Below are 26,001 nucleotides of genomic sequence, written 5' to 3' on the forward strand. Positions count from 1 at the left end.
TGAAAAGACTGGCTATGGACAGACAAAAGTGGAATAGGCTTAATCCATGACAAGACCTGCCATAAGGCAGAATACTATTAACTTGGAAATCATAAGTCTTATTTGGCTTGGATGGAGTAGCTTAGAGAAAGGAAAATCTAAATAAGTGTTTGCACACTAATTTTTACTGAATGAAATGGATGTGTGCTCATGGTCATAATTATTTAATTTTCATATAAGAATAATGTTTCATTATTTCTATGAGAATATATCAGCGTTACTGATACCAGTTATCATAAAACTATTACAGTGATGTGATATAAAATCTGTATTTAGCATGGTCATGTTATTCAACAAGCAATTCAGATAAAAACATAAAACGTGATGTGGTCTTGTAGTTACACTAGAAACACGTTATATTGAATTCTGGTAATAGAAGTGCAATAATGATTTAACAATGAAACAGATAATATCAATGCACAACATATGTTACAATACTTTTACACACAAAATCATCAAATTACATTCATGTTGTAACAACAAATAAAGCACCAACCAGCAATCTTCTAGCAGGTACTGATTAAGCTTGTCACCAAATAATGCGCTTCCTACGGTGATTCTGAAATAGAGGAATAAATTTTATTTATTATTATGATTCAGTCTAGAAATAAGAAAGTTAATAACATTGTTCCAGCAAAAGAAGGATTGTATGAATCAACATCGCAGCCACAAACTGTTTTAATTCAAAAAAATAAATATAAACATTGTTTTGGGTAAATGCATTCCATTACTATAGAGCCACAAAGTAAGAAATAATATATTTTTTGTACATGTATACTTGCACAGGTAGAATAATTATTCTACCAAGAAAACATGTAAGCGAATGGCTCGTCAGAAAAGGACGTATGTCAGGGGTTGCTGTTCAGGAATTCCTTAGAAATTATATTTCTAGATGCAATATCAGAGTGAAAACTTTTTTCTCCTTTTTTTTTATCTTTGACTAAAACAAATCATCTGCCTAAACAACATTGTAACCAACATTTTTGTTGAAAGCGAGTTACAGTTGGAACAGCGTTGCATCTGACACCCTGCATCTGCTAGTTTGATTGTTTCCGCCTCACATTAGCAATCAAATCATAAAATTCTTTGATGCAGGAAACAACAATGTAAATGAAAGTGTCATGGGTAATGTACTGAATGTTGTGGTAATGAGTGGAGCATAAAAACGGTTGAATAAAAGAAGAATGTGTAAAGAACATTTGTGATGGAAGGATAATAAACACAAGGCACTGAAGAACAGTGGATAACCTTTTGCATCATGGAGAAATGCTCTTGTTTCTGAAAAATTGTCACTTGATGGGATGAATAGAGAACCATAACTACTATTTATAATGAAAAAAGATTCTTTATAATTTATGTAGCCAAAAATATGTAGCTATATGTTAAATATTTACAGAGTTCCAATATTGTTATGTAACATTCAGTCAAAACTTGAGAAATTCCTTATTACAGGGTAGAAGTTTTGTAAGATGCCATAGGGGTTTTCCCTACAGGAAAGAACTATATATCCAATCATAGTCAAAGCCCTTGTTTGCAAGGTGTGGAGTCAGGAGATTTCAGGAACCTTAGTGAGCCAACCCACAAATGTACTGAGGCTCATTCAAAATAACTGAGTGTGTCCGCTAACATATTTCATCTGATGACCCTACGGCAATGATACTACTACACTAAGGGGAAGAAAAAGTCACATCATCCTGCAACTGTGGGCTTGTTTCTTTGTTTATTTATTTACATTTTCTCTGCATGGAGCCAGCACAACAATGGTTTTTGCAAATGACACACATAATCTGTATGACAAAAATTATATTTACAAATTATGTTACTTAATATGATAGTTGTGTCTTACATCTATTTAATACATAGCTTATATGCTATTGGTTAATATCAAAAGCAGTGTCTTACAATTCACTGAATAAATTTAAAAAATTTTCTATAACAAAAGATTTTAACTTAGTATTAAAAATCAATCCTCTTACATGTTCTTAAATAATTTGGTAGTTTGTTAAACCACACCAAACCACTGATGCATGGGCTCCAATCTGCCATTTTTAAGTTTGTGCTTTTCTGAAAGTAGTTATATGATTTTGTTGTGCTCATGTACACCACTGCACTTGATAACTGCAGCTGGTTGACATAAAAATGTAAGTAATTTAAATATGTATACAGAGAATATTGTAAAGTATTTGTGGTGCATGAAAACTTCATGATATGATTCTCTATGGCCTATCCCAAGTACAACTCTTATTGCACATTTTTGTAACAGCAATATTCTTTTCATGCAGATGTAATGTTTGAGTAGGAATTATTTTGGTGAGCTGGGTATAGAGATATAAGCTGTTACTGACTTTTACACATAGAAAATGAATATGAAACTTGCTGGCAGATTAGAAATTTGTGCAAGTAAGTTCCTTTCATCAACATGCACATGCAGATATTTACAGTTGCATTTTTCCATTGCCAAGATATTTCATATATTACTTACATTGGCATTGTGAGAACTGTCTGTTTTAAATGTCAATAACTGAAATTTGGTTACATTCAGTTTGAGGCACTGACTGTTGATGTATTTCATTAATTATTTTACACCATTAGTACCAAAAGATTATAATTCCTTATATTCTCTACCACAGAATAAGACTGAGAGGCCATCTGCATACCTTATATCATGGGAGTTAATAGGTAAAGCAATGTTGTTAATATATAAGGGAAAGAGAAATGGAACAAGGACCGAACCCGAATGTACGCCCTGCCCTGTATGACTGTTTCACTGATGGACTGAAAGTTTATAATTTCTTCAACTAATTTAAATGTCAGTGTAGCGTATTGCTTACAGTTCAACACATATGTGGGTGTATCCTGTATACAATATGAGTTCAGTTTTTTAAAGAAATAAGCCATGTGTGTCGAATGCTTTTGTTAGGTCTAAAAATACATCTGCAGTTGGCACCATCTGGTCCAACAGATACACTTGAGAACTGCATCCTTTGTTCAAACAGGCAGTACACTTCACAGGAGAAATGTGTAGCTGCTATGGTCATACTTAGCCTTTTCGAAAGACACTCTACGAATCTATAAGCAGTTTGTGTTTTGTGAAAAAGGCACTAAGCTGGGACAGGATAATACCTGTGAATATCTTACCTAAGGTGGGAATTAATGATATTGGCCTACAGTTATATCCAACTTCCATACTTCTCTTTTTGTACACTGATTTCAAAACATTTATTTTTAGAAGAGTTTGACACATATTTTACCTAATGATGCAATTACCACATAGATAGGTGGTTATAAGATTTATTTTAAGCACCCCTTAGTAATTGTGTTGGATATGCCTTCCCATCCAGATGATTTTTTTTTCTTTAGCATGTGTATAGCTTTCTCACATCCTGCTCGTTTACCTCCCAAATTCAAAGTTAGCACACTGAGTGAGATGACATGGGGTGTCAACCTGTGAATCTGTAACAGGGATTGGTTGGTTAGTAGGTGAAGTAAAATAGTCATTAAAAATATTACGCTTAGTGCTTGGGCTTTTCACAAATTTACCATCATGTCTTATGCTAAATGGTTCCATGTTCATATATAGTTACTACCATTTTGGCAATGCTTAACTACCATTTGGGTTTCTCTAACATGGCAGCAGTAGTCATAATGTCTCAACAGGGTTGAACAGAAGTAACTCCATTTGTCATCAGACAAATCAGGTTTATTTTTAAAGGCATTAACATTTGTGCTATTCACAGATCCTTTCTGCATAAGGACCTTTGTTATTTTTGGCACAGCTGACGTAAGTGGTCACAGTAATGAAAATCTAGGCTACTATAATATATCTTATGTGATTGTCTTTTAATCGTGCCTTTCTGCAACTTGACATGTCTTCTTTATGATAAGTGATAATCTGTCTTTTCCTACCCTGTTGTACTCCTATGTGGAATTTCCATTGTTTGATACTTACCTTATCCATAATATTTCTGCTGATAATAGCATAATCTATTCTAGTGGAGGAAGTGTCCTTTAGTGTCTGGACTTACTATATTTACGAGATTATTTGAGCTTAATACATCAGTGAGCATCCAATTTACTATACTATTAGAATTTGCATCTACATTACAGTCACAAAATTTAGCAAGGTGATTAGGGCCAGTCCAGTGTGGCAACTACCCAACTGTTGTTGTTGTTGTTGTTGTTGTTGTGGTCTTCAGTCCTGAGACTGGTTTGATGCAGCTCTCCATGCTACTCTATCCTGTGCAAGCTTCTTCATCTCCCAGTACCTACTGCAACCTACATCCTTCTGAATCTGCTTAGTGTATTCATCTCTTGGTCTCCCTCTACGATTTTTACCCTCCACGCTGCCCTCCAATACAAAATTGGTGATCGGTGATCCCTTGATCCCTCAGAACACGTCCTGCCAACCGATCCCTTCTTCTGGTCAAGTTGTGCCACAAACTTCTCTTCTCCCCAATCCTATTCAATACTTCATCATTAGTTATGTGATCTACCCATCTAATCTTCAGCATTCTTCTGTAGCACCACATTTCGAAACATTCTATTCTCTTCTTGTCCAAACTATTTATCGTCCATCTTTCACTTCCACACATGGCTACACTCCATACAAATACCTTCAGAAATGACTTCCTGACACTTAAATCTATACTCAATGTTAATAAATTTCTCTTCTTCAGAAACGCTTTCCTTGCCATTGCCAGTCTACATTTTATATCCTTTCTACTTCAACCATCATTAGTTATTTTGCTCCCCAAATAGCAAAACTCCTTTACTACTTTAAGTGTCTCATTTCCTAATCTAATTCTCTCAGCTTCACCTGACTTAATTCAACTACATTCCATTATCCTCGTTTTGCTTTTGTTGATATTCATCTTATATCCTCCTTTCAAGACACTGTCCATTCCGTTTAACTGCTCTTCCAAGTCCATCGCTATCTGTGGCAGAATTACAATGTCATCAGCGAACCTTAAAGTTTTTTTTTCTTCTCCATGGATTTTAATACCTACTCCGAATTTTTCTTTTGTTTCCTTCACTGCTTGCTCAATATACAGATTGAATAATATCGGGGAGAGACTACAACCCTGTCTCACTCCCTTCCCAACCACTGCCTCCCTTTCATGTCCCTCGACTCTAATAACTGCCATCTGGATTCGGTACAAATTGTAAATAGCCTTTCGCTCCCTGTATTTTACCCCTTCCGCCTTCAGAATTTGAAAGAGAGTATTCCAGTCAACATTGTCAAAAGCTTTCTCTAAGTCTACAAATGCTAGAAACGTAGGTTTGCCCTTCCTTAATCTAGCTTCTAAGATAAGTCGTAGGGTCAGTATTGCCTCACGTGTTCCAACATTTCTACGGAATCCAAACTGATCTTCCCCGAGGTCAGCTTCTACCAGTTTTTCCATTCGTCTGTAAAGAATTCGCGTTAGTATTTTGCAGCTGTGACTTATTAAACTGATAGTTCGGTAATATTCACATCTGTGAACACCTGCTTTCTTTGGGATTGGAATTATTATGTTCTTCTTGAAGTCTGAGGGTATTTCGCCTGTCTCATACATCTTGCTCACCAGATGGTAGAGTTTTGTCATGACTGGCTCTCCCAAGGCCGTCAGTAGTTCCAATGGAATGTTGTCTACCCCGGGGGGCCGGGTTTCGACTCAGGTCCTTCAGTGCTCTGCAAACTCTTCACGCAGTATCGCATCTCCCATTTCATCCTCATCCTCATCGACATCCTCTTTCATTTCCATAATATTGCCCTCAAGTACATCACCCTTGTATAGGCCCTCTATATACTCCTTCCACCTTTCTGCTTTCCCTTCTTTGCTTAGAACTGGGTTTCCATTTGAGCTCTTGATGTTCATACAAGTGATTCTCTTATCTCCAAAGGTCTCTTTAATTTTCCCGTAGGCAGTATCTATCTTACCCCTAGTGAGATAAGCCTCTACATCCTTACATTTGTCCTCTAGCCATGCTTGCTTAGCCATTTTGCACTTCCTGTCGATCTCATTTTTGAGACGTCTGAATTCCTTTTTGCCTGCTTCATTAACTGCATTTTTATACTTTCTCCTTTCATCAATTAAATTCAATATTTCTTCTGTTACCCAAGGATTTCTACTAGCCCTCGTCTTTTTACCTACTTGATCCTCTGCTGCCTTCACTACTTCATCCTTCAAAGCTACCCATTCTTCTTCTACTGTATTTCTTTCCCCCATTCCTGTCAATTGCTCCCTTATGCTCTCCCTGAAACTCTATACAACCTCTGGTTCTTTTAGTTTATCCAGGTCCCATCTTCTTAAATTCCCACCTTTTTGCAGTTTCTTCAGTTTTAATCTACAGGTCATAACCAATAGATTATCGTCAGAGTCCACATCTGTCCCTGGAAATGTCGTACAATTTAAAACCTGGTTCCTAAATCTTTGTCTTACCATTATATAATCAATCTGAAACCTGTCAGTATCTCCAGGCTTCTTCCATGTATACAGCCTTATTTTATGATTCTTGAACCAAGTGTTAGCTATGATTAAGTTGTGCTCTGTGCAAAATTCTACCAGGTGGCTTCCTCTTTCATTTCGTACCCCCAACCCCCCTGACTCAGATGATGTAATAGCTGACCAGTTCAAAGAAAACTCGAATCTGATTACAAGTAAGTACCCTACTCATACAGTTATAATTGGTGGAGACTTCAATCTACCCTCGATTTGTTGGCGAAAATATATGTTCAAAGCCGGTGATAGGCAGAAAACATGATCCGAAATTGGATTAAATCCTTTCTCTGAGAATTACTTTGAGCAATTAGTTCATGAGCCGACACGAATTGAAAATGATTGCGAAAACACACTTGACATTTTAGCTACAAATAATCCTGATCTAATAGAGACCGCCATGACAGATACAGGGATTAGTGAACACAAGGTCATTGTAGTGAGGTTCAAAACCATATAAACCAAAACCACTAAAAATAAACGCAAAATATATCTATCTAAAACAGCAGATACCTTCCTAAGAGTGAGTCTCCATTCCTTCCAAGCTAATAATGTAAGTGTAGATGGGGTATAGCTCAAATTCAAAGGTACAGTATTGACAGCAACAGACAGATTCATACCGCATAAGGTAATAAGAGGTGGGGCTAATCTACCATGGTACACAAAACACGACAGAACACTGTTGCAGAAGCAACGAAAAAAGCACGCCAAATTCAGAAGAACGCAAAATCCCAAAGACTGGCCAAGTTTCACAGAAGCTCAAAATTGAGAGCGGACATCAATGTGAGGTGCTTTTAATAGTTTCTACAATGAAACATTGTCTCAAAATATGGTAGAAAACCCAAAGAGATTCTGGTCATATGTAAAGTACACCAGTGGCAAAAACAATCTATACTGTCACTGCGGGATAGCAATGGAAATGTTACCGATGATGGTGCCACTAAAACGGAGTTACTAAATGCAGTTTTCCATAATTCCTTCACGAAGGAAGATGAAGTATATATTCCAGAATTCAAAACCAGAACAGCTGTTAGCATGAATGACACAAAAGTAGGTATCTTAGGTGTTGCAAAACAACGCAAATCACTTAAGAAAGGTAAGTGTTCCGGTCCAGGCGATATACCAATCAGGTTCCTTTCAGAGTATGCAGACACAATAGCACCTTTCTTAGCAGTCATATACAACCGCTCACTTGACGAAAGGTCTGTTCCTAAAGACTGGAAAGTAGCACAGGTCACACAAATATTCAAGAAAGGAAATAGGATTAACCCATTGAATTACAGACCCATATCACTGACTTCAGTTTGCAGTAGGATTTTGGAGCATATACTGCACTCAAACATTATGAATCTCCTTGAAGAAAATGACTTATTGATACATAACGAACATGGATTAAGAAAATATCGTTCTCGTGCAACACCGCTAGCTCTTTATTCCCATGAAGTAATGATTGCTGTCGACAAGGAATCTCAGATCAATTCCATATTCATAGGTTTCCAGAAGGCTTTTGAGACAATTCCTCGCAGTCTAGTCAGACGATCAATTCCAATTACAAAATGATCTAGAGAGAATTTTTGTATGGTGCGAAAAGTGGCAATTGGCACTAAACAAAGAAAAGCGCGAGGTCATCCACATAGGTAGTAAAAGAAAGCCGATAAATTTTGGGTATATGATAAATCGTACAAATCTAAGGGCTGTCAATTAAACTAAATACCTCGGATTTACAATTACGAGCAACTTAAATTGGAAAGACCACATAGATAATATTGTGGGGAAGGCGAAACAAAGACTGTGCTTTGTTGGCAGAACACTTAGAAGGTGTGACAAACCCACTAAAGAGACAGCCTACATTACTCTTGTCCGTCCTCTACTGGAATATTGCTATGCAGTGTGGGATCCTTACAAGGGAGGATTGACGGAGGACATCGAAAAAGTGCAAAGAAGGGCAGACCATTTCGTGTTATCGCGCAATAGCGGTGAGAATGTCACTGATATGATATGCGAGTTGGGGTGGCAGTCACTGAAACAAAGGCAGTTTTCTTTGCAGTGAGATCTATTTATGAAATTTCAATCACCAACTTCCTCTTCCAAATGTGAAAATATTTTGTTGACACCCACCTACATAGGGAGAAACGATCATCATAATAAAATAAGAGAAATCAGAGCTCGAACGGAAAGGTTTAGGTGTTCCTTTCTACCACGCACCATTCAAGAGTGGAATGGTAGAGAAGTACTATGAAAATGGTTCAATAAACCCTCCACCAGGCACTTAGGTGTGAATTGCAGAGTAACCATGTAGATGTAGATGTACATGTAGATGTAGTATTAAGTGTTGTGACAGATCATGTTGTCCTGGCACAGTTGTGTTGATGACATTCATATTAAGTAGTTTTGGTAATCGAAAGCACCACAGAGCAGTCTTGTTTTACGTTTTATACACATCATTTCCAATACCTACAATCATAACTTGTTTGTTTTTATTTAGTTGGCTTGTCTCTATTCCAATATTCTCCACCATTGCAGCTAACGTGACCTCAGGTTTAACCTTAGTGACAACTGAATGTTTTGAACATATACTCTCATGGAAGTGTGTGGAGATGTCTTTTACATGACTGTCAGCATATGGTAGGGGTCCTCTGGTGCATCTTTGCATCAGAAAGTTCACTTTATTTTATTTTATTTTATTTTTTATTATTTTATTTTATTTTTTTGTGGAGTTTTGTATTTGCTTTTCTGTTTGCCTACATTGGTTTTATTACCACAGTCTGCACCTAGTGCTGAAAATTTACTTGACTACACTATTACTGGGACCGTAATTACACGTTGAACTTGTTCAAATGTTTTGTTCAGAATATACCAGGTTTCATGCATGGACAACAACATTGTCTCATCAAAGCATTAGGGAAAGGCTGAGAGATCCAGTACTGGGAAATGAATACTGCTGATAGCTAAAATTTCAATTTTCTTTATCTTCTATGATAAACTTTCACCAGTCAAAACCACACAAAAGAAAGACTTACTTGATATCTGCCAATATATCCCAGCTGAAATATGGAATTGCTATCAGCATCTACCAAATTAGTAGGGGGTTTGCATGTCAGTCTTATAAAATCTACTGACTAAGGACGTTTATTGCTTATTGGATCTGTAGACAAAATATATTGATAGACCAAATAAAATTCTATTACATGCACTGATAAACATATATTGTCTACAGACTAGCATTTAGCAAATTATGATCATTTGTAGAGGTATTCATCATATTGGATTACAATTTTGTTTGCACCATTCATGCTATTATGTACACATATTTCTCTATGACAACAATGGGAAGTTTCTGAATGGAATAATATGTAAAATAAAGAAAAGGCTACCACACACCTACAGCAGATTGACATGTGTCATGTAGAAACATGCAAAAGAAGACAGTAGTCACACTAGCTATTGAGCTCTTGCTCTTTCTCTAGGAAAAGTACACACATTTGAATACACAACTACAGACACCCAAACGCATATACCCATGGCCAAGTGAGAGAGACTGTTGATCAGCAATTACTGAGAGCAGTTGCCTGGGTAGATGGAGGTGTGGAAGGGATAAAGACAGGTGCACAAGGTGAAAAGTGGGTAGCAGGATAGTGTGAGGCATGTCTTTCACCACATGACACAGCAAAATGGTAGTAGTTCAGATGGTAGAGCATATAAGAGATAGAAATCCTTTCATCTTGTTGGGCAGACACTGAGACACCTGTCAAAAAAGCTAATTCACACTATCCCACTGCCCATTCCTTGCTTCATGTACCCTTCCCTACCCACTCACAATCTCCGTCTCTCTCTACCTGGGCAAGTGCTCTCCAATAAGCACTAAACAATAGCCTGTCAAACTGCAACTGCAGTTGCTGCATTTGGGTGTCTACGTGGTTCGTGTATGTGAATGTGTGTACTGTTGCAAGAGAAAGGGCAAGAGCTCGAAAGCTAGTGTGAATACTGTTTTCTGTTGCATGTTTCTTTGTAACACACATCAGTCAGGTGCAGGTAAGCAGTTGCCTTTCTTTCCTCTATATTATTACATATATATTCTATATGGTTTTATAGTATTTTCTATTCTCCTTTAAGAATAAATTTTCTGTTTAATGTAAGTTATATCTTTTTTTTATTGTAGTGCCATACTGCAGTTTGTCTTGAGCTATAGTAACATAAAATCATTTATACTATAGTAACTCTTTACTCTCTCCAATGTTTTAAGAAATTTTTTGAAAGTATTTTAATATCTCTCTCAAGCTTGAGGCAAGTTTTTCTTGTGCTTATGGCTTTGGTATTTCATGGCACAGTGTATGGGCTTGTGGAAGAGGTTCCATTTCCATGTGTCATGGTTGTGCTGTGTCTTGATATCTTTATTATCCGGAACATATTCGAATTTTGTCCAGCATAAGAGTTGTATAGGTATATGCTCAGTAGTGTTTAGTTTTAATATCTCAAGAGCTTTAAATGCTGGCCTACATTATTCTCCATTTAAGATTGGTTATCATTCTTATTGCTCTTTTTGTGATTTAACTGCCCTATTAATGTTTGATCTGGAGGTGCCTTCTCACAGAACCAAGTCATAAGTTAATGCCGACGGGATTAGTGCATAGTGTGTCATTTTCATAATATTTGTGACTTGTTAGATAGCTAAATTTTTGGCAGCACCCATATGTTTGAGTTTTCCACTTCTGTATTCTACACACGTTTAGTGTAATTACAACATAAACTAAGTTAAATTTTTCACTTTCTTCTGTTGCTGTTGCTTATGCATATTTCTACTGCTATAAACATTATGGTTTTGATCTATTTTGTTATGTTTTCTCAAAACAAGCTTTCTATTCCCAGAAAGAGTAACCCAGCTTAACCAGAGTGTTTCAACAGAAAAATATCATAACTGCGCAAATCCAGCATTGTTCATCCAGGAAAATTAATACAGTGCTATTTTCCAAAGACAATATAAGCAGCTGTGTAATTACAATTGTGTACTTATAAAAATACGCAAGATCAGTTTTAACACATATATACTGACTGACTCGAGAAAGGCCAAATCGGTATGTCTAAAAAAGCTTACTTTTCTCCTGAAAATTTGCTTTCTTGTTGAACAATTAAAATGTGCACGATGAAGACCTTTGAAGGAAAATTTACCCTAATTGGTGAGCATACTGTAAAATCAACCACTGGCATCACAGTTGGGCCTACAGATTCTGGAGTGCCCAAAACATTGTGCAAAGGGGAGTTGGAGCATCTTGGAAACACTGAAATGAAAAAGAAAAATTTTGGAACAATAATAATCTACCACTGGTTGGATTAAAATCTTTTATTTTGTGTTCACCACTGTTATGCATTTTCATGTGACTGGTCTATCTTGTCTTTATGCTGAAACATGAATGCCACAAGTATCTGAAGCTACTGAGCCCAGGGTCTGAGTATAGCCAAAAAAATCTGGAGCCTTTTTTATCACTATTACTTCCCTTTGAAGAGAAATGAAATGGCATTACTGGCCCACAGACTCTATTTGTGGTTGTTCAGCCACCTAGTGCAATTGCTTGTAGTGAACGCCACTTGGAAACTTGAATGTCTGATGAAGATGAAATGAATTATTAGGACAACACAAACACGAAGTCCCAAATGAAGAAAATCTCCAAACCGGCCAGGAATCGGACTCGGGGCCCAACAAAATTGAGATAGCAATGCTAACTACTGGACTATGAAGTGCTGACCTTAGAAGGGAACATTTACTTGTTAAGAATACCTGTAAACTAGTAAATAATAATGAGAACATCACATAATTGTTGCAATTCAAAAGTAGTCATAGTCAGATCCAAAAGAAAATGAGATTCCTAGACTACTTTTAATTTTTAAGATAATAGTATCCTGTGGTTGCTGCTACAACATGTCCAGAGCTTTCAAACTACTCACGAAGGCTTCCTAGACTTGTTTGAGAAGTCTGCATGCTTTATATTGCATCAGATCTTTGAAGTTCTTGTGCAATGCATTAGTCTGAAAGCTGTGGACACCCTAAGCAGTAACCAGTATGGGGTGGTTCAAAAAGATTTACCTGCTTGCAGAAGTTTACATGAATGAAGATGGAAACCTACCGTACATTTAGCTAATGACTGAAAACAAAATTTTATCTTGGCGCCATTCATAAGTTACTGATTCATATGGTTGCCACCAGGTGTCACCCTGATGCAAACAGTTCACTCGCTCGTTCTTTCATCACCCAACGTGCATCAAGTCAAGATAGCTATTAAGACAGCAAGAAAAGGTATTTTGCATCTATGTTCAAAGTGGTGCAATGTACTTGAGACTGTGTGACGTGGCATTGAGAGAGGGACACAGCACTTCCTCAGCAGTAGATCAGCAATAACGGTCAGATGGATTTCGCACTGCATCATTGGGCTCCAACGTCAACTATTGTCACACTACGTGATTTTTGTTTGTTTTATTTTTGGTTTTTAATTACCTCACCCACGTGCCTCTCCCTCCAACAACTTTGAGTGAGCAGTGACGCTACATACTAGCAGCTGTCACTGCAGTACCAACAAACATGATGTAAATAAATATTGTACCAAAGGGAGATAAAATGCACACCAAAAATATTCCAGAACAGCCTATCAAAGAAGCATAATTAACAATGATGTCATACTACACAATAAAATAAAAGAGTAACTAAAAATTGCTGCATACCCAATACTTGAAACATAACTAAAGGTATTTCTAATAAAGCACTGTTTCTATTCTGTAAAATAATTTCTGGATTTGTAAAATAAATGTTATTTAAAAATTTAATTGTCAGAACAGGTACTTTATTTTTAATTTTCCTACTAATTTGCTGGTATTATGTATTACTGTACTTTATTTTCAACTGTCCTTCAACAGTTACTGATAAATTAGGATTATATGAATATCTATGTACTTATTTTCTCTTCTCTACTTATCAAGTATAACTGCATCCTCATTTTGATTTTTCCAATATCAGTTGTACAATTTTTGGTGAATGAAATAAAAGCTAGACAAATAAAAATCAATCAGTCACTCAATTTAACTTACCAGACAATGAAAGTGAAACTACAAAGAAATTCACTAATAGGAAAAGTCAGGTAACAACTTGTTTTCGTGTAACCCACTTATTTAATGCCCTGAGAACCAAGCTGAGGAAAGGGGAAGAAACGTAAGTTAAATAAGTGCCTTGAAACTGATTTACTTATGTGTTAATAATGTCTCTGAGTTGACTGGTAGTATGAACTAAGGACTGTTCAACAGGAAAGAGTATGTTTTAAATCAAACACAAGGTCAAGGCACCATTTTTCTTCTAGTGGTAAAAACATAAACTCAAATTTATTTTAAATTCTCCTTTCAGATCCATAATATATTGATCTAGAAATTGGCAGAACTTACTGGTAACAGATAAGCTTCTTTTTCCAAGCGCCTCATCTCAGCAAGGATCCGTTCTTCCTCTTCAATTATCTTTTGTTTTTCTTGTTCAGCAGCTTCTCTTTCCTTTTGGAGTTGGTCCATGTCATCTAGTTGTTTTTGCAATAGCTGAAAAAGATTAAAAAAAGGAAGGCTCTTAATACAAATGTTTCAGCAATCATCAACTGGTTTCCAAATAAATTTCTATGGACACATCACAATAATACAGAAATACATCACGACTATGCATTAAGACAATGATATTTCGTTTTATCATTTTCAACTGTTCTATAAAGTTATTACCTAAGTGTACTTTGCTAACTGCAGAAACCTACTGCCAATTTCATTTTTAATTAGGATCACTGTCTTGAACAATTAAACTCTCAAAAATATTTGTCATGAACAATTAACATCTTCCCTACCATACAGTGATGAACAGAGATAAGAACACTGCTATGTAGCTCACTTTATCCTCCATTACACTCTTTCCAAAATAACTATAAACTTAAAGCAGAAAAAAATGAAACCAATCCAGCACACACCCTTTCACAAACAAATGGCCAATCTATACTTCAATTATTCTCACTTTCCAAGCAATGAGACATCTTGCTCCATTCAGTATATTTTTTTCCTCCCTTCCTTACAACGAGAGGTCAACTCTTGCAACCCACCAAATCTGATGAGTTTCAGCATACTCTTCAGATGTCAACTGACAGTCATTCCTTCGAAAGGACTGAATTTCCTACAATTTGTTTTCAAATTAAATGTAAGTCAAAGTTCATTATGCAGAATCCATTTTTGATCAGGCAGACTCTTTAGGAATCTCTTTACACAAATCAGGCCACCAAACTAATAATTTCTGACAAATCAAGGAATAGGGTTTTTGATTTATTGCACATATACTTAAGGAGGAAAGCATAAGTTAATCAGGACAGTGGCTAAATGCTATGAGGCCTCCATTCAAATCAATTAGCAATCTACGTCTACATACATGCCACTGTACTGTGTGTGGCAAAGAGTGTCCTGTACCACTACCATGCATTTCCATTCCTGAACCACTTACAAATGGAACAAGGGAAAAATGTCTGTCTATATGCCTACATACAAGCCTTAATTTCTCTTATCATATCTTCACAGTCATATGTGAAATTACTTTGGTGGAGGTAGAATCTTTCTGCTGTCATCTGCAAATACTGGTTTTCTAAATTTTCTCAATAGTGTTTGGCAAAAAGAACATCGGTTTCCCTCCAAGGATTCCCATTTGAGTTCACAAATCATCTTCGCAATACTGATGTGTTAACAGAACCTACTGGTAACAAATCTAGCAGCACACATCTGAATTGTTTCAATGTCTTTCTTTAATCTGACAACATGTAAATTCCATACACTGGAGCAGTAATCAAGAATGGGTTTCACTAGAGTTGTATACATGGTCTCATTTAAAGACAAAATACACTTTCCTAAAATTCAACCAATAAATTAAAGATAACTATTTGCATTCCCCATTATCATCCTTATGTGCTTTTTCCATTTCACATCTCTTTGCAATATAACACCCAGATATTTAGTTCATGTGATTGTGTCAAGCAGCACACCATTAATATGGTATTGCTGGATAATTTTTTTCAGCTCGGCTCCACTGACTTACATTTTTCTACAGTCAGCGCAAGCTGCTATTCATCACATCAATTAGAAACTGTGTACAAGTCATCCTATGTCCTTCTACAGTCACTCATCGACGGTGCTTTCCTGTAAACTGCAGCATCGTCAGTAACATTTGCAGATTGCTACTTACCCTATCCATCTGATCATTCACGTATATAAAGAATGAGAGCAGTACTATCACACTTCCCTGGAGCACTCCTGACAACACCCTCATCTCTCTTGAACACTCACCATTGAGGACAACATGAGGGGTTCTACAGTTAGTGCAGTGTCTATAGTTCGACGTAAGTGTTCTTCGAAATAGCCACAAATAGATGAAAGAGAAGACAGGACACAGCAAACTTTCAAGAAGTGTTTGAAAAGTAAGAGGTCAGAAAAAGCTGTGAAGAAGAAGAAAGTTTTGTTGTTTGGTAGTTCACATGGTTGAGGTGTTGGCCAACCGTTGCAGGATGAACTAGAGTCAGGTTACCAGGTCATAAGTTTTTTAAACCTAGTGCAACTCTGGGTCAAATGATAGAGGATGTAGGTTCACTTTGTAAAGACTTCAAAAAGGAGGACAGGGGTAATAGTGGGTGGGGCAGGCAACAGAATAGATAGGAACCCTAATTATTCAATTGAGAGTGACCTGGTAAAGATAGCTTCAGCAACCAGACATATTTTTGTTGGGTTTGTGTCTGTTCTGAGGTGCCATGACTGGCTTCATTTAAACTCTTCTGTTAGGAGGGTTAATTTAGAGGTGGAACTGCTGTTTGGAACAGATATGTGGTCTCATATTAGTGTGGTTCCTGTTGACTCTATCAGCAGGTGGGACTATACTACGCATGGTCTTCACCTCATTCCCCTCAACAGGAAAGGGAAGAGAAAACTGTTTGAGCTAATAGCTAATAACTTGGGGAGGGGGGAGGGGCACTGTCACAAGTGGTAAAGTACCAGTGGTTACAAGTGACAGATCAGCAGTTTTTTATGGTAGGAAGGTCAGAAACAAAAGATGTTCAGAGACAGGCTGAAAATGACATTCGCATTGATAAAACAGGCAGCAGAGAGCAAATTCTAATGTACACAATTCAAGCAGACAGCCACTGATTGAAATTAGATATACTCAGGCAGGAAAATTAGGTTCATACAGTTGTAATTCAGCCAGTGCAAAAAATCAGTTATCATTATTGCATCAGAATATCCAAGGACTAAGGGGTAAGCTTAATGAGTTGCTTATTTGTGTTGGAGAATTAGAGTTGAGCAAACCAGTTGATATAACCTGTCTCTCTGAACATCATGTGACTAATGGCATAGATATGTTAAATGTTACAGGATTCAAGTTAGCTTCTTATTTCTATAGAGAAAAGAGGAGTTGCCACATTTGTCAGAAACTGTTTTGATTTCAAGAATACTGATATTAATAAATTTTGCTCAGAGCAGGACTTAGAAGCTTGTGCAACAGAAGTAGTATTTCATAATAAGTCCTCTATAATAGTAGGTATATACAGATGACCTTCAGGAAATTTTAACCTCTCCATAAAAAAAAAAAAAATCCGGAAGCTCTGCTGTCCCATCTCACAGAAGAAAACAAGGAAATAGGGGTTGCTGGTGATTTTAATGTGGATTTATTGAAAAGCTCTGTCGGTGAACAATTACTGCAGTCAGTAACACTATCATTCAATTTAGTTCCTACTGTGAACTTTGCTACTAGGATATGTAAATGCTCAAATGGCTCTGAGCACTATGGGACTTAACATCTGAGGTCATCAGTCCCCTATGTAAATGTTCTGAGACTGCTATTGATAATATCTTTGTAGGCGAATCTAGGAAAAAAAAGTCATATCACAAAACCAATAGTAAATGGGCTATCTGATCATGACATGCACATCTTGTGTTTAATGTTGAAACTTGTCAGGATAAATAAAAATCTATTAAATCTGAGTACAGGAGGGCAATAAATTAGTCAAAAATTGAGAAATGCAGGAAATTGCTCAAAGACATGAACTGGATAGATGTTTACAATATTTCTGACTCAAATGGAAAACACATAGCTTTTATTAACACAGTTACCTCCACTTTTGAAAACTGTTTTCCCCTAAAGATAACTCAAATCACACAGAAGTCAAGAAATAATAAAGTAAACTAGCAGAAGTGGAGAGAAGTAAAACGATTGAGTGTCATGTTGGAATAACGGCTGTGTAGTGCTGCAATGGGAACAGGAAAGAGGCTGGATGGGTGAGGACAGTGAGTAACAAATGTTGAGGCCAGGAGGGTTATGGGAACGTAGGATATAATGCAGGGAAAGTTCCCACCTGCACAATTCAGAGAAGCTGGTGTTGGTGGGAAGGATCCATATGGCACAAGCTGTGAAGCAGTCACTGAAATGAAGGATGGAGCATGTTCAGGAACAGGGTGGTCCACTTGCTTTTTGGTCGCAGTTTGTCGGTGGCCATTCATGTGGACAGACAGCTTGTTAGTTGTCATGCCCACATAGACTGCACCACAGTGGTTGCAACTTAGCTTGTAGATCACATGACTGGCGTCACAGTTAGCCCTGCTTTTGACGGGATAGATGATGTTCGTGACTGAATTGAAGTATGTAGTGGTGGGAATGTATGGGACAGGTCTTGCATCTAGGTCTACAGCCTAGCCACCTATGGTCGTCGCATCTGCAGTGATGAGCGGTCCCCTCCAAATGGTCTCACAGAAGCCTTCACAGACTGCAATTATTCTCTCAACCTTGTACAAAAACAAATCTCCCATGCCTTGTCTTTCCAGTCTCCCACCACCTCCCAAAGTCCCACCATCTGGCCACAGAGGAGCATTTCCCTTGTAACCCAGTACCACCTAGGACTGGAGTAACTGAACTATGTTCTCCGCCATGGTTTTGAGCACCTCTCACCGTGCCCTGAAATGAGAAATGTCCTGCTCACTATCCTTCCCACACCTCTCACAGTGGTATTCTGCCATCCACCAAAACTACACAATAAACTCGTCCAACCTTACACAACCCCTGTTCCCAACCCCTTACCTCACGGCTCATACCCCTGTAATAGACCTAGATGCAAGACCTGTCCCATACATTCTCCCATCACCGCCTACTCCAGTCAGGTCACGAACATCATCTATCCCATCAAAGACAGGGCTACCTGTGAAACCAGTCATGTGGCCTACAAGCTAATCTGCAACCACTATGGAGAATTCTATGTGGGCATGACAACCAACAAGCTGTCTGTCCACATGAATGGCCACCAACAAACTGTGACCAAAGAACAAGTGGACCACCCTGTTGCTGAAAACGCTCCATCCTTCATTTCAATGACTGCTTCACAGCCTGTGCCATATGGATCCTTCCCGCCAACACCAGTTTTTCTGAATTATGCAGGTGGGAACTTTCCCTGCAATACATGCTACAATCGCGTAATCCTACTGTCCTCGCCAATCCAGCCCTTCCCTGTTCCCATTCCAGCACTACACAGCCATCATTCTACCATCACACCAGTCTTTTTACTTCTCCCCTTTTCTGCTAACCACCCCTTCCCCACCTCTCCCTCACCCTCTGTCTAACCTGCATCACTTCAGTGTCCACCATCCCCACCATACAATCGCTCCCTCTCCCCTGCCCCAGCATCCTCCTTACTCCACCCAATTGCCAAGTCCATCATTCACTGGTGCTGCTGCTCTCAGTTGCCTGAGAGAGCAGTTGTGTGTGTGTGTGTGTGTGTGTGTGTGTGTGTGTGTGTGTGTGTGTGTGTGTGTTGTTGACAAAAGCCTTAAAGGCCGAAAGCTTTATTTGTGACAAGTGTTTTGGTTGTGCCTATCTGCGACTCAGCATATAGCAGAGATGCTGAGTTGCAGACAGACACAACAAAAGGACTGTCACAAAATAAGCTTTCGGCCATCAAAGGCCTTTGTCGAAAACAGATAAAACACACACACACACACACACACACACACACACACACACACACACACACACACACACACAAAGTTAACTCACATACACGACTGCAGCCTCTGGCAGCTGAAGCCACACACTGAGAAACAGTAGCAGTGCGTGATGGGAGTGGCAACTGGGTGGAGATAAGGAACAGGAGGCTGGGGCAAGGAGGGGGAAGAATGGCAACTTTCCTTTTCATAATATTGTTACATTCTATCCTAGATTTTCCATTGTTTGAGTTGAGCCTGAGGAGACTTTTTGTGTCTTTTTTTCCTTCGTGTAATGTATCAGCCATTTTTTAAAAGACTGTAAAGAATAAAAAGAAAAAATGTTTCATAGTTATTGCACAGTAATTTCTGCCCTCCCTGCTCACCAATGAAAAGAACAGAAAAATCCCTCCTATCCATCAAAGCCATCACACCGAGTCAAATAGTTTGTATCATAAATGTAGGAAAAGTAAAGAAACCATTTACATTAAGCACACTGTATAAAACCCATTAGTCAATTGCATGGGCTGACCTCTCCTGCTTATGTGCGTGTTACTGATCTTTTAAAACATTATATGTCTTATAGTACATTGGAAGCCTCCAAGCTGCTTTGTGTCTGAATGATTATTTATGTATGTCCTCCCTGTACACCCCACATTAGAAATAAGATACAATTAATGCTACACCCGCTCAGTTATATTAAATATATTAGCTTTCAACATGTATTCACTTAATTTTTTATTATTTCTCAAACAAATTAAGGAATAAAGATACCAATTTGATAAACATAAAGGTAACTGTAATGGTTCTCAAAGCAATGGGAGGTTGGGAGGAGGGGCAGGGAGAAGGGGGTGAGAGTGGGGGTGGGGGAATACCTTGCTATATTACAGACATCCTTTTTAAATTATGTATTTACAGCTCTCATGAGTGTTCATACATGATAAAATTAATTCTAATTTTTTTCCCCTTTTTGTTGAACACACGCCTCAAGTCACTCTGTAATAGTTTGAATAACGGTTTCAATACCAAAAGTATAAATACAGAACATACTTTCTCAGTTTGACACAATTCCATGGCAAAAATACAGTCACTTTACACGTACACTTACAATTCATTTGTAATTCCATTGCACTAGTCTGTTTACTACTGAGGAAAGGTGAAAGCAGTATCAGAAACTACCAACCTTGTAAATCCCCAAATATACTCAGTCCTATTTTCTAAATGAGTACTTGCTGCTGGGAACACACATATGAGATGCAGGCAGGTCGAACTTACTTGTTTCTCAATTTCCAGTTTGTGATTTCTCTTGGCAAGTCCCTGCTCCTCTCGTTCTGCCTGAAGCTGCTGATGTGCTGCTTCCACCTCAGCAAGAATATTTTCTCGCTCCAGTATTAGAGCACGTTGTTCTGACAGATTGCGTTGAAGCTTTTCTTCCAGCTGAACAGATACAAAATTAAATTAAGACATATTGCAATACAAACAAACTATCGAAACTTATTACTACGATAAAAAAAAATTACTGCTTAAATTCATTGTCTCATTTACTTAAAGGTTAATGGAAGAGAGAAGGAGGAGGAAGGTTATACATCAGTGGCTGACATGAAACAGTATTTTAACTGAATTTCTCACTTTACCTACAGCTATGTGACAACTCTGCAATTCACACTCAAATGTTTGGCAGAGGATCCATGGAACCACTTTCTGTTTATTTATTGACTATTACATTCTTAAATAGCATGTGGGAAAAATTAATATCTAAATCTTTCAGTGTGAGTTAGGATTTCTCTAACTTCGTAACAAAAGGCATTTCTCTTTATGTAGGTGGGAGTCAAAAACATATTTTGCATTTGTAGGATAAGGAAGGTGACTGGAATTTCATGAAAATCTTCCCACAGCAAAAAATCCCTTTATTTTAATGGCAGACACCCCACAACACACTTACCTTATCTGAACACATTTCTCCCCTGTCTCCCTCCACCCTCCCTTTTCACTATAATAAAAAATGACTTACCCATAAATATAAATTCCCCATCAGTTCTGTTTGCAGATGATACTCCTTCCTTAATTCAAGATGAAGATGCAGAACAAATTTCAAGCTCTGTCATAAGCACACTGGATACATCAGAAAACTGGTCCCAGTTAAATGGGATGAAACTGAACATTGCAAAAACCCATATGGTACATTTCAAAGCCAAACATTCACAATGTGCGGAACTTAAAATGCAACATAACAATCAACCTATAAATGAAGTTTACACAGTCAAATTCCTGTGACTAAATGTGGACAATAACTTGCACTGGAATATACAATTTGACTTCCTATCAAACAAACTAAGCAGTTCTATATATGAAATGCAAATACTAGCAATTTTCACCAAGTTGAGTACACGAAAAATTGTTTCCCATAGTTATTTTGATTTTGTCATTAGATATGGGATAAATTTCAAGTAGTGTATCTCGAATACTGGAACTGCAAAAGAAAATTGTCCAATACATGTGTACTGCATAGCAAATGGAGTCTTCTCACTCATTATTTCAGAAACCAGAAATCCTGACTGTTCCCTCCATATACATTTATGAAATTATAATCTTCCTACACAATAGATAAAAGTTATTTGAGGAATAATTTTAACCATACATGTAACAGAAGAAATAAAAATAATTTTATGCTACCCACACACCAGTTGAAGTTACATGCCCGGACTCCACAGTAAATGGGGATGACAACACATATATAACAAGTTAATGAACAAAAACATATTTAATATGAATCTAGAAATCTTAAAATGAGGCTACAGCAGATTCTGTGGGAGAAATGCTACTATTCAGTAGAAGAATTCATAAAGAATGGAATGGTAATTTGAGCAAGGGGTAATTAAGTGTTCTATTTCATTGTATGTATGTACATATAACAATATTCTACTACTATTATAATGCTATTTGTTAACATCAGCTGTTCTTTGTTTACAGTGAAATTCTACCACAATTTGATGTGTCTCCTGTATCTGAATCAAATGATTTTGATTATGTAGGTTATGAGACAGATAAACCACAATTCACAATTCAACAAGTTGCCCTTCTTTGTACTATTGTATTGTCCTCCATCAACCCTATCTGGTAAAGTTCCCATGCTGGACACCAATGTTCCGAACAGTATGGGCAGTAGCACTGTAGGAATTCTCTTTCGTGTATCTTTTGCATCTTCCAAGTGTTCTGCTTAAAAATTGCAGTCTTTGGTTCACCTTCCTTCCAAAATTTTCTGTGTGTTGATTCCAATTTAAGTTGCTCGTAACTGTAATCCCTAGGTATCTGGTTGAAAAAACAACTTTTAAATTTGTACTATTTATTATGTAACTTAAATTGAATCAATTTTTCAGTATTCATGAGGTGGGCTCTACGCTTTTTATTGTTTAGGGTCATTTTCCCCTTTTTGCACCAAGAAGATATCTTGTCTAAATCATTTTGCAATTTGTTTTGATCTTCTGATGAGTAGACAGCAAACTACAGCATCATCTGCGAACATTCTAAGACAGCTGCTCAGATTGACTCCAAAATCATTCACACAAATTAAGAACTGCAGAGGGCCTATAATACTTCCCTGGGGAACCCCATAAATCACTTTGTTTTCACTAGGATAACTTCTCCTAAATTACTACAAACTGTTATATATCTGACAGGATATCATGAATCTAGCCTCACAATTGAGGCAATATTTCACAGCCATGTAATTTGGTTAGATGCTGCTTGTGAAGAATATTGTTACAAGTCTTATGAAGATCTAGAAATATGGAGTCAACTTAAGGACCCTTGTTGACAGCACTCATTACTTCATATAAATATTGAGTCTGATGTGTTGAAAATTTGTTGTTGGCGTCTGAAAGCACAAAAGTATTTACCCCTTTGCTAACTTAATATATAAAGATAGGTAAGTTATGTGGATCAAGCTTACTTGTGTAGAATCCAGCAGAGAGAAGAAAAACTGTACAGTGTTATGCATAATTTGGTACAGGTAATATAATATGATATGTATGTAATTCATTATGATCCTGTAGCACCCTGAAATTCAAGCAGTGTGCGCCCGTGTGTGTGTGTGTGTGTGTGTGTGTGTGTGTGTGTGTGTGTGCCTTTTGCCTGTTGCCTATTTTTGACAAAGGCTTTGAACCCAAAAGCTGCTCAGCTGTCCTGCACAACTGCTAAGTGTAGTTCTGTGAACTTATGATTAACATGTGAACAGGTATTTAATGTTCTGAATGAACATTTAGGTATGAAAAACCTGTTATCAATATGGATAATATGTTTCTGCATAGGTGGTTGCAAGCGGACATGTTCATGTATCACCAGAATTTGATTATTTCCAAGCATAGTTCAAATGAGTTTTTACTTCCAACATAAAAACAAGGAATAACCCCTTCAACATACGTTCCAAAAAAAGAATAAATTTGAAGCCTTTGAAACATTTTGGTAACCTTTTTTTACAATTCTTGGATATTAGACAAGAGGAAAATGATCACAGGCCCATTACACATTTTAATTTAAACCAAGTGTGGCAGAACACGTCACAAATTGCCCATTTGGGAAGTAAAAACACTGTTCTTTGTTAGGACACTACTTTTGCTCAAATTTTGGCAATTTCTTTGAGCATAATTGTTGAAGCACAGTACGAACTCCTACATCTACATCTACATTTACACTCTGCAAGCCACCCAAAAGTGTGTGGCGGAGGGCACTTTACGTGCCACTGTCATTACCTCCATTTCCTGTTCCAGTCACGTATGGTTTGCAGGAAGAACAACTGCTGGAAAGGCTCTGTGTGCCCTTGATTCTCTCTTAATTTTACATTTATGATCTCCTCAGGTGGCATAAATAGGGGGAAGCAATATATTTGATACCTCATCCAGAAACACACCCTCTCGAAACATGGACAGCAAGCTACACAGCGATGCAGAGCGCCTCTCTTGCAGAGTCTGCCACTCGAGTTTGCTAAACATCTCCGTAACGCTATCACGCTTACCAAATAACCCTGTGATGAAACGTGCCGCTCTTCTTTGGATCTTTTCTATCTCCTGTGGTACGGATCCCACACTGATGAGACATACTCAAGTATAGGTAGAACAAGTGTTTTGTAAGCCACCTCCTTTGTTGATGGACTACATTTCCTAAGGACTCTCCCAATGAATTTCAACCTGGCAACCGCCTTACCAACAATTAATTTTATATGATCATTCCTCTTCAAATCATTCCATACGCATGCTCCCAGATATTTTACAGAAGTAATTGCTACCATTGTTTGTTCTGCTATCATATAATCATACAATAAAGGATCCTTCCTTCTATGTATTCGCAATACATTACATTTGTCTATGTTAAGGGTCAGTTGCCACTCCCTGCACCAAGTGACTATCTGCTGCAGATCTTCCTGCATTTCGCTGCAATTTTCTAATGCTGCAACTTCTCTGTATACTACAGCATCGAACTTCCCACACTATCTACTAGGTCGTTTATATATATTGTGAAAAGCAATGGTCCCATAACACTCCCCTGTGGCACGCCAGAGGTTACTTTAACGTCTGTAGAAGTCTCTCCATTGAGAAGAACATGCTGTGTTCTGTTTGCTAAAAACTCTTCAATCCAGCCACACAGCTGGTCTGATATTCCGTAGGCTCTTAATTTGTTTATCAGGCGACAGTGCAAAACTGTATCGAACACCTTCTGGAAGTCAAGGAAATGGCATCTACCTGGGAGCCTGTATCTAATATTTTCTGGGTCTCATGAACAATTAAAACGAGTTGGGTCTCACATGATCGCTGTTTCCGGAATCCATGTTGATTCCTACAGAGTAGATTCTGGGTTTCCAGAAATGACATGATACACGAGCAAAAAACATGTTCTAAAATTCTACAACAGATTGATGTCGGAGATATAGGTCTATAGTTTTGCGCACCTGCTCGACGACCCTTCTTGAAAACTGGAACTACCTACTCCTATCTTTTCAACCTCCACAAAAAATTTAAAGGGTGGTTTGGTGGGATAAATGCATTCTTAATTAAGACAATATGGTAACAATCAAAGCCTGCTTACACATATGGACTAATTTCATCCTTTTGGAAGTCTTAAGATAGAGTAATGTTGGGTAAAATATAGCAGGTAAATTAAAAGGAGTCTACATACGGAATTAAGACTAATATTCTTCTCCATGAATGACATATTACTGTGACATCTTCTAAAGGCCTCCATTTACAAGTGTCGTTACAGTGCAGAGAAGTATGCCACCTGAGTGAAGTGGTAACCCAAGAATAAAATGTTCGTGGTTTTCAATCCGCGTCAATTCAAATAAAATCCTCGAGCTTTCAACGACCATCTCTGCCATCATTGTCAGGAGTTCACTGACTGCTGGGACTGCTACGGTTTCTCACTTATATAGGCATGGTGACATCATCAGCAGACAATCAGATAGAGCCTGTGGAGCTATTGCCCATGG

At 37.7% G+C, this 26,001-nt stretch overlaps 1 protein-coding gene across 5 annotated transcripts in view; it reads right to left on the reverse strand.

The window, feature by feature from the left end:
* Nucleotides 1–451: 451 nt before the first annotated feature.
* LOC126284460 (trichoplein keratin filament-binding protein) overlaps nt 452–26,001 on the reverse strand; it is a 713,651-nt gene continuing 688,101 nt past the window's right edge. For all 5 annotated transcript variants that reach the window (XM_049983385.1, XM_049983387.1, XM_049983386.1 and 2 more), the window contains 3 exons: nt 20,799–20,960; nt 13,941–14,084; nt 452–598 (listed from right to left, as the gene is read on the reverse strand). In XM_049983385.1, the coding sequence (XP_049839342.1) occupies nt 569–598; nt 13,941–14,084; nt 20,799–20,960 (336 nt within the window). In that variant the 3' untranslated portion in view covers nt 452–568. The remainder of the gene's footprint in view (nt 599–13,940; nt 14,085–20,798; nt 20,961–26,001) is intronic.

This window comes from Schistocerca gregaria, chromosome 8 (assembly GCF_023897955.1).
Source record: "Schistocerca gregaria isolate iqSchGreg1 chromosome 8, iqSchGreg1.2, whole genome shotgun sequence".
NCBI classification, from domain to species: domain Eukaryota; kingdom Metazoa; phylum Arthropoda; class Insecta; order Orthoptera; family Acrididae; genus Schistocerca; species Schistocerca gregaria.